Raw genomic sequence first — 14,841 nt, forward strand, 5'->3', positions numbered from 1 at the left:
CTGATGTACAGTCAGTGGGCTGGTCCCCTCTGTGGGGCCACTGGGGCTGTCACCCTCAAGAAGCTGGCCCTGTCACACCACTGCCTTTTTCAAAGAGCTTTCAGTTCCCCAGTGCCGGCCATGTGCGTTACCGACCACGGTGCTGGGCGTGCCAGGCAGTGCCAGAGCGACCTACCCACCTGCTCTGCCCCCTTCCCCCACATCCCACGTCTGGCTGTGCCCACCATGTTCTCACCCCACACTGGGCTCGCTCAGACCCTGCACCTTTGCTCACTCTGTTTCCAGCTGAGAATGCCCTTCTCAAGGCCTTCCCCACTTCCAAGACCCACCCTCCCTTCCAGACCTTGTTCAGTGCAGCCGTCCTCCTTCCCGGGGCGCAGTCAGCTGCTCGCCCCTTTGTGCTGAGTGTGTAGGGTATTTCCTGTTTGCAGTGACGTGAGCATCTCCCCCACAATGTACGTTCCTTGGAGGCCGTTTAACGGGTATATAATCGGGTTCAATAGCTATTCCATAAAAGAAAGAAATAAACAGTGGAAAATCCAAAGGTGTTTGCCGCTATTGACAGACAAAGAGAAATTTAACCTCCCTCCAGAAGAGTAAACACGAATGCACGTGGCAGTGGGTAATGGATTTGTTTGTTTTTCATATAAAGAATAATTGAACTTGACACATGGTGGTAAATATTAGAGGGTATTTCTAGATGAAACCTTGCCTTAATCTCAAATATTGGGTAATTGAAAAAGAAATTAGAGAGCACGTTCTGCTTGCTGTCCATCTTGGGTCCAGAGTCCGGGCCCATCTGTGGACTGAGAAGATGGTCAAGCCCACTTTTCTGCCTATGCCTTAAGGCATCTGCGACAGAAAATGAGAAATAGCCCAATTCTCTTTCCTTGTAATGGCGCTGTTAGCTTCCAAAAACATTGCCCACACTTCCCTGTCCCCGGCGCTGATTGCCTGTGAGTCCTGAGTGGCGGCTAAGGGTTTCTTCTTCATCTGTCCCCCACGGTGCCTCTGCCCATTTGTTTGGCTGTCTTCACCACCGCCCCGATCAGTGCCCACCGCGCCCCCGCAGAACGTGCAGACGGAAGCGGTGAACTCCACCACCATCCGGTTCCTGTGGACCCCTCCTCCTCAGCAGTTCATCAACGGCATCAACCAGGGCTACAAGGTATGTGGAGGCTGCCCCTCCCCTTGCTTCGAGAACCCCTGACATCAAAGGGCAGAGAGGCCTGACCTAGGCAGGGTCACCATTCACCCCAGGCCTTATCACCAGCTCTCCTGGTTCAGAAAAACAAATTCTTAGTTACCAAGATGATAGCTCATACCTAAGAGAGCGGTTTCTCATGAGAAAAGCTGTTCATTTAAAATGACCAGTGGGAGACCTGTCAGTGATTAGGATCAGCATTTGCACAAACCACTTCTTTCCGGAAGGGAGGCCTCTCATAAGAACATACACATAGAGCAACGGGCACTGGATTTGGTATTTCTGTCAAGTGAGGGTATTTATTCCTGCCCCTCCTTCTACTTTAGGGAGAAAATACTAAAGTACTTTCTTTCTACCAAAGAAACTGAGACCAGTTGGCTCAGGGGAACTATCTACCTGACTACATTAGAGACAGACAAGGTTCTACCTGCCGACATCTTTTGTCCTTAGTGACCAGAATGTGTCACCTTCATAGATGTGCTCAGATGAAGCTTCCAATAGTGTGTCTTACCTTTAAATCAACTTCTCCTGGTTAGACTTGGGGGCCCACCTTGGCTTACCTGCAGAATGTTTACCACCCTTCTTTCATGGCAGGTCAACTTAGGGAAGCTCTTTAAGCAAAGGGATTTCATCCAGTTTGCTCAAATACACGGTGATTTCAGATTCAGAGAGTGTTATTTCCTCAGACACATGCTTCATTTTTTTCCCCATTGGATTCAATTTATTAAAACACTTGCCTGTCTGCTAGACAGGCAGAAGTAACTAGAAATTTGCCCTGACTTTTGTCTCTCCTCAGAGGTATCTAAAGTCAGAAGCTTTTCTGAAAGAAAATCATATTGATCAACTACGATGACTTTGCCTTCTTGACTCTCCTGTCAAGTCTCGTTGACGAGATTGCAGTGTTCATTTGATGGCTTCGTTGTCAGTTTGATCTACTAAAAATACGCTTGGTGTCCTGCAGCATGTCACCTTTCAGACCTAATTAATCCTAGAAATGTTTGGTGTCAAAAGAATTAAAAGTCACACACATACATAATGGTACCAAAACATTAAAACAGCTTTCCTTGGAATGTGTGCATATACTTTATTTCTTTAAAATTATACCAAATTTCTCAAAATCCTTTGTAGGAAACCTAGTATGATATAAATAATAAATAATTAAGATTGTTCTTATGAAATTATGGGCTTCTTTTTGAGTCAGAGTAGATGCCTATCTGGGAAAATATTTGTATTTATTTCATTACGCTAAGTCAGTTGCAGTAACAGATGGTGTCATTTATTCTTTACTGTTAAAAATATATATGTTCTATAACATGTTTAAGTAAAGAGAAGGTGAAGGAGGGAGTGCCTGTTATTCCAATGAGGTAAAGTAGATAATTTATATGTACATGTATAAAATATATGTAAATATAAATATTTGTATACAGTAATCTGTGAAATGTCTTTTAACTCAACTTTTTTGAAGTGAGATTATAAAATGTAGGATTTATGGACTTTCTTAATTATGACTTTACTTTTTTAAAGACATAGTAACTGTAAAATAAAACTCTGATACAGATGTGAGAGCGGAGAAATGCAATTAAAAGGGGTCTCTTCTGCAATCTGTTCCATCCAGCTTCTAGCATGGCCAGCGGATGTCCCCGAGGCTCTCACTGTGGTCACCATCGCCCCAGATTTCCACGGCATCCACCACGGATCTATAACCAACTTGAAGAAGTTTACCGCCTACTTCACATCCGTTCTGTGCTTCACCACCCCAGGGGATGGGCCTCCAAGCACACCTCAGCTCGTGTGGACTCACGAGGACAGTGAGTGTCCTTTCCCCGTGTCTCATACAGCCAGGCCCTGCCCCATAAGTCAGCTGTCGGAGGCAGGCACCACTATGATTCCCAACACTGGGATAGGGCGGAGATGGAGCACAAGGAAGCCTGTGTTCTCAGGGTGCTTACGATCTGCTTGGCCCAGGGAGACAAGCCATTGGAAGGTACTAGTCATGCTTGGCAGGAGATGGTCCACGGAACGTGGAAGACGGCCGTGGCTGCGAGGTAGCCCTGGGGACAAGAGTCTATCCAGGCTGTGGCCACTCATTTGGTCTTGCTGAGCTTGTTCTTCACCTAGATTTCAACTTCCAGTCCCCCCACCTCCTTCCCTAGTTCCCTTAATGCCTCCCTGCAACTCCCCCTGGACCCTCCCCAGGGAGTCTTACCCAGCCCTCCCCCTGAGCCCTCACCTCCAGTTGTCTCCATTGGGTCAGCTCAACCTGCTCCTTCCCTGCACACAGGCTGACTGACACGACTGGAAAATGTTAGCCAACGGAGCCACCTGAGAAAATTATCACAGACGTATGCAATTTACACATGAGGAGGCTTGTTACAATTGTTTGTGGTTGGGAAAGAAATGAAAAGCTTTCAAAGGTTCAAATGTTCCCAATGGGGAGAATTGGAAAAATTATGGAAGGACAGTAAAATAAACACTTTATAGATATTTTAAAAGACCAAAACTTCGCAGATTCAACATTTTGAGTGAAAATGCTCATGATATAATGATAAATGAAAAAAAATGTATATAAAACTGTCTGAGGTCCAAATTTTATAAAATACTATATGAACTGAAAAAAAGAACTTGGAACAAGTACATCACAGAATTTTGACAGTTATTATTTCTGTGTGGTATGATTATGGGTACATTTTACATTTTTCTTTGTATTTTCCTGCACTTTCTAATTTCTACCATGAGTATGTACTCCCTTTATTAGGAGAGTTAAAACTAGGATAAATTTTTTTTAAGTCACTCAGGGCTGCAGCCATCCCTCCCTCAGCTCTGCTCTCTTTGTCCCCGCTGGGCCCTGGGATGGCTCAGACTCTGCTGCTCCTATTCCTGGACTCCCAGCTTCGCTGCAGCAGATGACACTTGCAGAGATCAAGGCTGTCCAGGAAGGATATGTGTAGGGTTGTGTGTCTACCACCACCATCATCAAGATCCAACGCCACAAGGATCCTTCCTCCCTAGTGGCCACACCCACTGTCCTCTGGTACTTCCTTTCCAATCCTTATACCTTTATTTTTTATCTCCTGTTCTTGCCTTATTTGCAGTGTCTAGAATTGCTAGTACTATGCTGAATAAGGTGGAATTTTTCTCTTTACCATTTCCTTCCTTCTGCTGGCTGTGGGTTTATCTTGCTATCCTTTTCTCATTTCTCGAGGTAGGCATTGAGATTATGGCTTTGAGGTCTTTCCTCCTTTCCAGTGTAAGCATTTATGCTATAAATTTCCTCTTCAACGTTGCTTTAGCTGCACCCACATCTTTTGTTATGCTGTGTTTCATTCTCAGTCAGTTCTGTGTATTTTTATTTCCTTCGACCCATGGATTATTTAGAAATGTGCTATTCAATGCTATTCGATGTCCACGTGTCTGGAGATATTCGTGTTATCTTTCTACTATTGATTTCTAATTTCATTCCAGTGTGGTTGGAGAACACACTTTGTATAATTTTAGTTATTTTAAGGATATGGTCTATCTTGGTGAATGTTCAATGAATACTTTAAACATATGTGTATTTCTGCTTTTCAATCATAAATTTTACGTCTCATTAGAGAAAACCAAAAGTAAGGTTATCTTTTTTAGAATTTTCTAACTGAACCACTATTTTTTCTAGGCAGAGAGCTCCTATTTAATTTATTTAGAAGGATACAGCATCCTTGTGAATGTCAACTATCACATTAAAATGTTGGAGGGAGGGTTGAGGTCAGCTCTGGGGGTGCAGCCTTGAACAGAGAAGTCTGTACTCCTGGGTGCTGGGGAAATGGCCTCCATTGCTCTCCAGCCGATGGGGCTGTCGTGAGCTGCACGTGCAGCCGGCCTTCTTTTCACAGCTCCAGCGAAGTAAGAACTCCTTGGGGGAGGGGACAGCAAAGAGGAAAGGATGTAAATTTTAAGCCTAGACATTGGCAGCTGGTTCCCGCAGAGCTAGAGGACAGCAAATTTGGGCAGGAATCCAGGAAGCAGAAATACCGAGAATATAAAAAGAGCAAAAAGCTTTCTTTGCTATTCCATCGATTGAAGCAAGAACAAGTCAGTTCAAAAATCCGTCAGACTGTCTTTCTGGAAGCTCACAATTGGGGGAGGATGAGATGGTCTTGACAGCCATTCTATTTTACCATCTTCCACACTAGAAAAGTGAAATTTGTCAGCGTGTTTCAGCTTATCCGTAAAAAGTCTTTTGAAAGTTTCACCCAGATGAGTGTATTTTCTGAGACTGTTACCATTTCTAAAAAATTACAAGTTGTGTTAGAGGCTTTGTCCGAGTACAGCTGAGTAACAGGTATTGAATTTGCCCTAAAACCCTGCTCTCTGTGCAAGAACGGCAGGCAGTGGCCAGAGCAGGGACTCACAGGGGTGCGGCTTCTCCGAGGGAACCCGAGAGCCCTGTTCTCTCCCAGAACAACCAACACCCTCGACTTCATGCTTTCCTATTTTAAGCTTAAAAAATTGCCTTTTCTATTACTAAAAGGATCTCAGTGCTGCCCCCTCAGCAGGTTCTCTAGCGGAGCAGGCAGTGGGAAGCGGTGCGTTCCCTGCCTGGCGTGGGGTAGGTGCTCACCTGGTACCTGCGCGGGGGCAGGGAGTTCTCTTCCCCATTCTCCTCCTTTCCTCCCGTATCTCCAGCTCTGCCTTTGAGCTGCCCTTTCTTCCTCTCCTGTCTTCTCTCTGTGTCCCTCACTGTTCTCCTGGACTGGGCACTGAGAGAGGGACATGGGGTGACACTGGCAGACTGGTGGGCTCTGGGCTGCAGGAGCAGAGCAGTTCCGGGCGAACCAGCTGTGTCTGCCCGAGGAAGTGACCAGTGGGCACCGTGCAGTGCCCGGGCTTGAGAACAGGAGCATGGTCTCTCTTCCTTTCCTCCTTCCCGTTTGATCTTACGCCTCCTCCGAAGCGCGTCCCTTCCGCCTGCTCCCCACATGCAGCTACGGCTGCAGAGACTGTGGCAGGCTGGGGGCAAACGGCAAGGCTGGGGAGTAACCAGCATCTGTGAGAACAGCACCCTTGGCACCTTCAGCCCCCAGTCACCTCTGGGTTGCCAGGCGTCCTCTCCCCACTCCCGCCAGCATAGGGAGGGCGGGCCTGGGTGGACCTGTCATGGGGACAGTGAAGGGCTCTAAGCCTGGGTGAGCTGAGCATGGGGTGGGGGGACAGAACTGCCCTGGACACACCGGCAGTCCAGCCAGCAGTGGGCTTGTCCCCTGTCCTGTCCTGTGCAGCCAGCACACGACTCATTTGCATGTGGGACTAAGCTCTGCGATCCTGGCCACGTGTCCTCGAGCAGGTTGCTTCACGGACCTGGGTCTGGGTCTTAGATTTTTAACTCAGAATTTGGACTCTCAGGTCTCTTCTCTAAGGTGGCAACAAGCTAACCTTAGAAGTGACTTTGTGTCCTGGTGACAGCGTGCTGCTACTGCTGGCCAACCATGATAACGGCAGCTAATGTCCATCGAGCATTTTCGTGTGCCAGGGACATGCTGATGCTTTCATGTTTTATTAAATTTTGTTCTCACAATTACCTTGCAGAGTTATTTTTATTTTCCCCGTTTCCCAGATGAACAGACTAAGGCTCTGAGAGTTTAACTGCATAGCTAGCGAGCAGTGAGTACAGCCAGGTCGTAAGCCCAGCTCTGGCTGCAGCGTTTAACCCTAACTTTGCGACTCTGTCCTCCTGCATTAGCAGGAGGGCTGCAGGTCACAGAAACCCCTGGGAAAGGAGCCCATTTTTGCCGGGACTTTCTCAGGTCACTGCCCTGCCCCTCTGGAATCCTTCAGGAGAGTGAGTGGGGGTTGGAGCCTGGAATTCTGGATCGAGTTGGCAGGTGGGCCAGTGTGGGCCAGGCCTGCCCCTGGGCCAAGGCTCCCTGCTCTGGCTGCACCAGGCTCCCGGGGCCCCCACTCAGGCCAAAGTCCAGGCTGAAAACCAGGTGGAGGGATGCTCAGTGTGAACAACTGCTGTTGAGGATCCGGCCAGCCTGATTGTTCTAATTAGATCAGATCAAGGAGACAGACAGAAAATGAGTTGTATATAAATCTCCTGCCGCCAGTTCCTTACGTGCCCCGTGTGGCTGGGTTGAAGCTGGGGAAGATAATTCATGCGATGATAGCTAGGACGCCTTTAACCTTGAATTCCTTCAAACCCTCTGCATTTTCATGGCATCTCCTGCAGGTTTTTGCTGGCCCTGGCTCACCACTTCCTTTCCATAGTTAGAATCTTCTATATAAATTTGATCAAAAGAGAATTGGGCTATGTGTTAACAGATGATTTTATTTTTAATTGGTAGAACCAGGAGCTGTGGGACATCTGAGTTTCACGGAGATTCTGGACACATCTCTCAAGGTCAGCTGGCAGGAGCCCCTGGAGAAAAATGGCATCATTACCGGTGAGTATCCCTGTCTCCTGAAAAAGAAAAAGATAAGTTTGAGGTGCCCACAGCTTCAAACAAAACTGCAGAGAAGGTGGACCTGTGCCCACTGCTTTCTTGAGGGTAACCGAGATGTCTTCCTGGCCACGTGGCAGAATCGCAGCCCCCAGGACTGTTCCACGCAGAGCCAGCCTTGGGGCAGGGGGCGCATTGTGCCACGTGGGCACCAGCCTCAGAGTCTGGAGCCTTATTCTCTTTGCATTATTTTAACAAGCCTCTACAGTTCCTTTGATCAATGAAAGCAGTCATTTGGTGATATATTTGTTCACATGCATTTATCTCACTTAATTCTCATAGCAACTGGAAAGGTAAATATTGATATTATGACCATATTACAAGTGAGGAAACTGAGCCTCAGAGAGAGTAGCCCAGTGGTGCCCAACCTTTTTGGCACCAGGGACTGGTTTTCTAGGGATTGGAAAACAATTTTTCTACAGATGATAGCGGGTAGGGGGGGTGGGAGCTCAGGCGGTGATGCGAGTGATGGGGAGCAGCCATAAACACAGATGAAGCTTCGCTTGCTCACCTCCTGCTCTGTGGCCCCCCAGTTCCTAAGTTTCACGGAAGACAATTTTTCCACGGAAGCTCTGCAGCCCCATCCCTAACAGGCCATGGACCGGTACTGGTCTGCGGCCCAGGGGGTGGGGACTGCAGGAGTAGGTGACCTTTCCTTCCTTCAGCAAACAGCACCGCAGGCGCTCTTCTCCAGTGCAGCCAGGCTGCTCCCATGCCAGCGTCTCAGCCCTGTGAGTGACAAGGCCAGGACAAAATCTGGGTCTTCTTACTCCAAATCCCGTGTCCCGTGCCCTCCTTGCCGTGCCTTCTGGCAATAAAACTAAGGATGATGAGAGGCAGATGCCCCTGAGGAAGCTGAGTTGTGCACGGTGAGCATCGGCTGTCCTCAGAAAGTAAGGCTCTCTCTCCTCTGTTGGCTTAAGGTGTCTCTGGGGGATAGAACTCACCTTTTGTAGGGTTTTCAATGATTTCGTTTTATAGAAGAGGTTTCTGAAAATCCTTTCAGGTTAAAGCTTAATTTAAATCTTAGATTGATAAAAAATTATTGGTTTGATAAAACCAGCATAGGCTTTAGCCTCAGAAGAAGTTAGGGAGAGTCCCTTGTCCCACTTTCACTGTGGGAGCCTCCACTTATCTTTCAGACCCTCAGTTTCGACTGTGGGCGCAGCAATCCCCCTCATCCTCATGGGGGCTGTTGGGAGGAGTAACTGGGGCAAATTGTATCAAGTGGTTGCCCACGGCCTGCCCAGAGCAGCTCAGCCACCAGTGGGCATCAAATTTCCTTGAAATTTCTGAAGTTTCAGGCAAGCCACTAAATATTCTTACTGCTTGGCCACCCGTACAGTGGACACTTGTATGTCAGCCCTCGCTGGGGAGCCTCACCTATGGCATCTCTTTTCCCATCAAGGGCTCCTATCTAGATATTTTACACGGGCCCTGAGGTTTCAGGCAGCCCGGGCTTCTGAATAAGCTGTTTGTCCTCACACTAGTGTGTCAGTTTGGAGCTGAGCTACTTTGTCACACAGCTGGTGGTTGTGGTCCCCGAATGCCCACAGGAGCCCATGTCATTCCTTGAGTTCCTGACAGTTCTGTGGAGCAAACTCACGCTCTCCGGGGATACCCAAGAAGCCTGTGCAGGGCTCATGCTGCATGGAGACCAGGAACAGCTGGTTCCTGCTACCCAGCTGCAGTGTGGAGGGGCCCCTTCCTCCCACCACTCGTGTCCCTGACATCAGCTGCAGTGACAACCCTGGGCACTTCCTGTGTGTCAGGCACCTTAGTACTGCAGGTATTTGCTCAACACCCACCCCAGGTGTGTCTTACAGGCCCCCTCCTGGAATGGTGAGCCTGAGACGTCAGGCAGCAATGTCCCACCGTCACAGCCTGCAGGTGGCTGAGCCAGCACAGGGGCTGCATCACCAATGTGCCAGGGCTTGGGTTTGAACCATGCTCTGACCCCTACACTAGAGGACTCTCATCTGCCCCATCCATAGTTCTCTTAGTGTCTCAGGAAGTTTCTCGAAGCACCCCTAGGCCAAAGGAATATTTAACCGTTCTGTTTATTAAGTAGTTAGATCCAAACAACTTAAGTATTTATCTGCTAACAATTTAACAGTCATTTAAAAAATAATACATGTTAATTGAAAGAAAAAAATACTTGCATTTCCTTCTTCAGTAACCACAATTAGTTCCTAGTGGGATGTGTGCACCCATTGGGCGCTGCTCAGCCTCTCAAACCTTGGAATCAGACTGCACCTCTCCTCCTTCATTTGCTGTTCATGTTGGTTTCACATGGTTCTTATTTTCTCTGATCTTGAGACTGTAAACTGCCTCAAGCTGGAGGCTCACGCATGCCCGACAGCATTGTGCAGCCTGTGCTTTCCCGCAGTGCTCCTGGGGGGTCACGGCAGCATTCCGGGTGCCCCAGGGCACAGCCCGGAACTGTGTTCCCACACAGAGCAGTTCCTACACGGAAGGGTTCCCACACGGAACGCCTCCATTCTCTCCTGTTACGCAACAAAACCGTGCCAGTCCCATCATGGCTGGTGGGTAAACGTCTGCAATCGCCACACCAACCACATCCCCTGACAGGAGGGAGCACTCAGGTCCCATCACACAAGGGCCCCTTGGAGCCAATGCCACCTCCAACCTTAACCTTTAAATAAAGCAAATTTATGGATTTAGCTCTGCCTTCAAGAAGCTTATGTTTTGAAATACCCACTTCAAACAATGTAATAACTCCAGGAACAGGGAAGTCACTACCAAGACTTGACGTCAAACCCCCAATCTGTTGTACATCTTATTAGCGTAGAATTGCGAGTACCGAGTATGTAAAGTAAGAAAGACGTCCTATTTATTTGGAGTAGAAGGAATTAAAGGGAGGGGGAGCAGCAGAGGAGGGACATTAGAGATGGCAGGAAACTAGTTAAGTTTGATATTGCTTCCAACCATACAAAGGAAGGAAAAACCAACTAGTTGGGGGTTGGGTAGAAAAAGCTTAGCAGGAGCTGACTGGAAGAAAAGGGCTTTCCAGCCGGACCCCGCAGGCACCAAGTCTGTGCTTGCGTTAGCTCTGTGCTCACTGTCCTTCCAGAAGTGGGGCTGCCATGAGGAGGTGGATAATTCACGTCTGCCTGGGGGCTTTTCAGACCCACAGTCTATCCTCTTTTAGGGTCTAGCTGACTCCTTGGTAGGTGGTTCAGACATGGAGGACTTCCCTCTTTATAGATACACACATTTAGCCCCTGCCCTGTCCTTTGTGAACACACTACACACACCATTCTTGTTTTAAAGTGTAAAGAAAAATCCATGGGCATGATCATTTGAGTTGAGCCAGCATCGCACAGCTAAGCAGTGGTTGCCAGTACTTCCAATTTATGATCATCTGTTCTCACCACCTAATAGGGCTTAATGAGCTCATTTTCCTATTTTATTTACACGAATACCTGTAGTTACAAGCAACGGCCTATTGTTTATTGTGGAACTTGACCTTAGAAACTCTGGTCTTCTGAGTTGGGTTTATCCGGGTGCTGCCCTCTGCCGAGGCCTGGTTTGGAGGTGACCCTGCTGTCTGGGTGAAAAGACCTAGGTCAGAGCTTCAGGCAGATGCTCCGCTTTTTCCTCTCAGGGTGGCCACATGGTCCCCCTTTCACTATGTCTGGCCTGTGCCTTTCTCCATTGCTGCTCACTGTCAGATGTACCTCATGTCACCAGAAACCGCAGTGGGTGCCCACAGCTCTGTCTTCAGCAGCTCTGTAGGGGAGAAGGTCCTACAGGAGGCGAGATCAGATGGTCATTATCTCATTAGCCGGGCGTCACCCTGTCACCTCCCAGGGGCACCTGCTGTCAGTGGTGCTCCCCCGGCCTTAGGTGCTCTGCCCTGACAGTCGGCACCCCCCAAATAGACATGGATTTCTAGTGCGACACACTGGCAGCACCACGAAGCTCTATTTCATGCTGAAGGGAGAGTATTTTATCAACTACAGCAAAAGAAAAACTGTGTTTGTGGGCAGAACTGGCCTCCGAAAACCAATTTCAGGAAATGTTGATGTGGCACCACCATCCTTTCAAAGACTTGTGCTAACGCAGACCGCTGCTCTCAGGGCGGCTGCTGGGAGCAGACGGTGGCCTAATCACTGGGCCTCCGCACTGCGCCAGGCCACGGCCCTGTCGGAAACAGGAACGGGGCTTCCTCAGCCTGGCCAAAGGGAGCGCCCCCTCCATGCCTCCTTTCACATTCAGGGCCCGGAATGAGAGCGACGCTGGGAGCAGGGGGCGGACGCGCGCCCACCGGGTAAATTGCCCATTGCGCTCTCATTGTAAATTTCAGTATCTTCCACTCTCCCTCTGTAAACTCTGATTTATGAGGGCCGGGATGCAGACAGACAGTTTGTGATTGGATGTACTGCTCTCTTGTAGGGAATTTACTTCAGATCAACAGAAAATTATTTCTGAAGCTCCTCTGGTCGTTAGTCTTGGTTAGTCAGCCGCAGGGAGCAGGTGGGATGCCAGGCTGGGGGCACTCCTGGCTTCAGGCGCCTCTCTTGTCTCTCCTCTTGCACACGGGCACCAGACGAGATATCCGCTGGCCAGACCTTCCAGAGCCCACCACGCGCAGCCCCAAAATCTGTGCATGAGTCCGGGGGCATCTTTACCCGCCACATGCCACGGCACTCGCTGTCCATCTCTGTGCTCGCAGGCGTCACTGGCCATCCCATATCATGAGTGCTGGGCCAGCGTCGGCTCTCTGCCGCTGTTTTGCTTGTAGATCAGCCTCTTTGGTTGTCCGTTTGGTTTGTGTTTGTAGCCCTAACACTTTGAGCATATTGTGTTGTCAATTTTGGTACTAATAAATCCCAGCAATGCTGTGCTTACTGAAGGTGCTGGAATCGCTGGAGCTCACCTCCAGGTTGACATGACGAACGAGATGCTGCGTTTGAGTAAATCTTGATGAAAATTTAACAAATAAAAATTTCTGGCAGACAGCATTATAACATTAAACAAAGACTCTTCTTCCTTTATGTTCAGAGTAGACCCTGAGTTTCAAATTATTTAGAGATCCATTAGGCATAACCTGCCTAGGTGAGGGTGGTTTTCAAGTTCGTTCATCACATCCGGAGAAGGAGGCTCTCTGGGAGGCCAGGGATTGCAGCATCCAGGCAGAGCCTGAGCCCTGGAGCAGGACTGTTTGGAGTTCTAGCAAGTTCACAAAGCTCTTTATGCCTTGGTTTCCTACTTTGTAAAATAGGAATAACGATGCTCCAACTTCCACAGTGTGTAGTGAGGATTAAATGAATTAATGAGGACGGGCTAGACCGGGTGGGAAGATGAGGTGAGGCGTGGGGAGATTTGCAGGTCTGAACTTAGGGGCCAGAGTAGGGAGAAGGCAGTAGTGGGTGGTCAGCCTGGGTGGTCAGCCTTCTCCCCCTCCCTGTGAGGAGGAAAAAGAGGAGCAGCTGAGAGCCCATGGCGAAGCCACAGGGAGGGTGGCTTAGTGATCCTCACGGGCCTGGCCAAGACCCAGAGGTCAGGAGAGCTGCAGCCACTCAGTGACTCAGCTAAGGGAATTTGGGGAGCTCTGCTGGGCCCCCCTCTGGTTGGTTGCCCTTATTCCGTTGCTGTTCCTGCCTGTGCCACCCCAGTGTGGGGTCCCCGGCACTGGTGCACAGAAGCTGCTGGGCTCATGAGGCTGTGGGACGGCAGACAGGGAGCGGCTTCCGACATTAATTTTTTTCGAAATAGTAAAGTCCCGAGACGCTGTCCTTTAAATTCTTGTTTACCTGCAACAGCAACTTTCTAACTTTATTTATTACTTTCATCAGAATGAGGAGGAAGTTTAAGATGTGTCCTAGTGCTTCAGCATCCCTGAGTTTATTGACTGAAAAGAAGGAAGAGCAAGCGTTTTCAGCGGTTTTCCTTTGCCTCTGGACCCGCGAGCTCTTTCCATCACCGTCTCCCTCTTTAAAAGACACTTCTAAGTGTTCTCTAATCACATAAACTCCTCTCCAAGGGGGTTGATTCAGGAGCAAGTTGGGTCTTTATTCTCTAAATCCCAAATCACGATGGAATCTGAGGTTGAATAAATTGCAATCACGAGGCCCCGCTAGACTGAACAGAGTACAGGGGAAATCAGATTTGCAGGAAAACAGGATATTCAAAAAGGGGAGGGGCAGAGCTCGAAGCAAAACTCATGCACTCAGGTAAAAAGAAACTTTTCTAGGCAAAGCAATTTGCAAAATGGAAGAGTGTTCTATCAATCATTGCATAAAGGAAAAAGTGAAAGTGTTCCCACAAATTAGTTGCAACCCAGGAGCAAGCCACTGATTTAGGGTACTGTATAATGAAAATATCAGCTTATAAAAATGGAAATATTGGTGAAATGCACCCGTAATTCGACAAGGGAAGGTTGCATCAAGCACAGCAGGCCGGCAGTCATCTCCTTATGCAGTCCTCGCACCGGGTGCTGAGGTTCGCAGAACATCCGACAGGCCTGTCCTGGTGAAGGTGAGTTCACCTGGCCGGGAAAGACAGGCCGCTGTGGCAGGCGAAGGGGCAACAGAGATTGCCACGGGGACACAGAGGGAGGGGCAGGGACTGAGCTTCATTTCCGTGGGGCTACGGGTGCTAACTCATCTCCAGCAGTTTAGCTGAGCTCTCCCTTGTTCCAAACCTGCAAAGATAAGGACGTGGCATCTAGCCTCAGCCCTTGACTTTCAGGAGACCCCAACTCAGCTCTAGTATTGTTACTTTCTAGGCTATCAGATTTCCTGGGAGGTATATGGCAAGAACGACTCTCGTCTCATGCACACTCTGAACAGCACAACTCTCGAGTACAAAATCAGAGGCCTGTCGTCCCTCACCACCTACACCATTGACGTGGCCGCGGTGACCACCATGGGGGCCGGCCTGGTGACCTCCTCCACCATTTCTTCCGGAGTGCCCCCAGGTCAGTAGAATCATTGTGGGTTTCCTGCTGTTGCTTTTCCTTAGTGATGTCTGATACTAGAAGTTGATCTCAGCACTTTTGTGCAGAAGCCACTGAGTCTCTGGAAAAGGGGGTTTCAACCTCCTGCTGAGACGCCTGAGGGTGAGTGTTGACTCAGTTTCAGCCTTTTTACCAGAGTATTTGGTTGTGGCTTAACATTTCTCCTGTCATTG

The 14,841-nt window shown here is 48.8% G+C and overlaps 1 protein-coding gene across 1 annotated transcript in view; it reads left to right on the top strand.

Annotated features, from left to right (window-relative positions):
* The window catches only part of SDK1 (sidekick cell adhesion molecule 1), an 858,579-nt gene that overhangs the window by 692,216 nt on the left and 151,522 nt on the right, over positions 1 to 14,841 (top strand). Inside the window, 4 exon segments of the mRNA XM_045541236.1 lie at positions 1,053 to 1,168; positions 2,820 to 3,012; positions 7,528 to 7,626; positions 14,438 to 14,629. Coding sequence (XP_045397192.1) covers positions 1,053 to 1,168; positions 2,820 to 3,012; positions 7,528 to 7,626; positions 14,438 to 14,629 — 600 coding nt within the window.

The sequence above is a fragment of the Lemur catta genome, chromosome 2, assembly GCF_020740605.2.
Source record: "Lemur catta isolate mLemCat1 chromosome 2, mLemCat1.pri, whole genome shotgun sequence".
NCBI lineage: Eukaryota > Metazoa > Chordata > Mammalia > Primates > Lemuridae > Lemur > Lemur catta.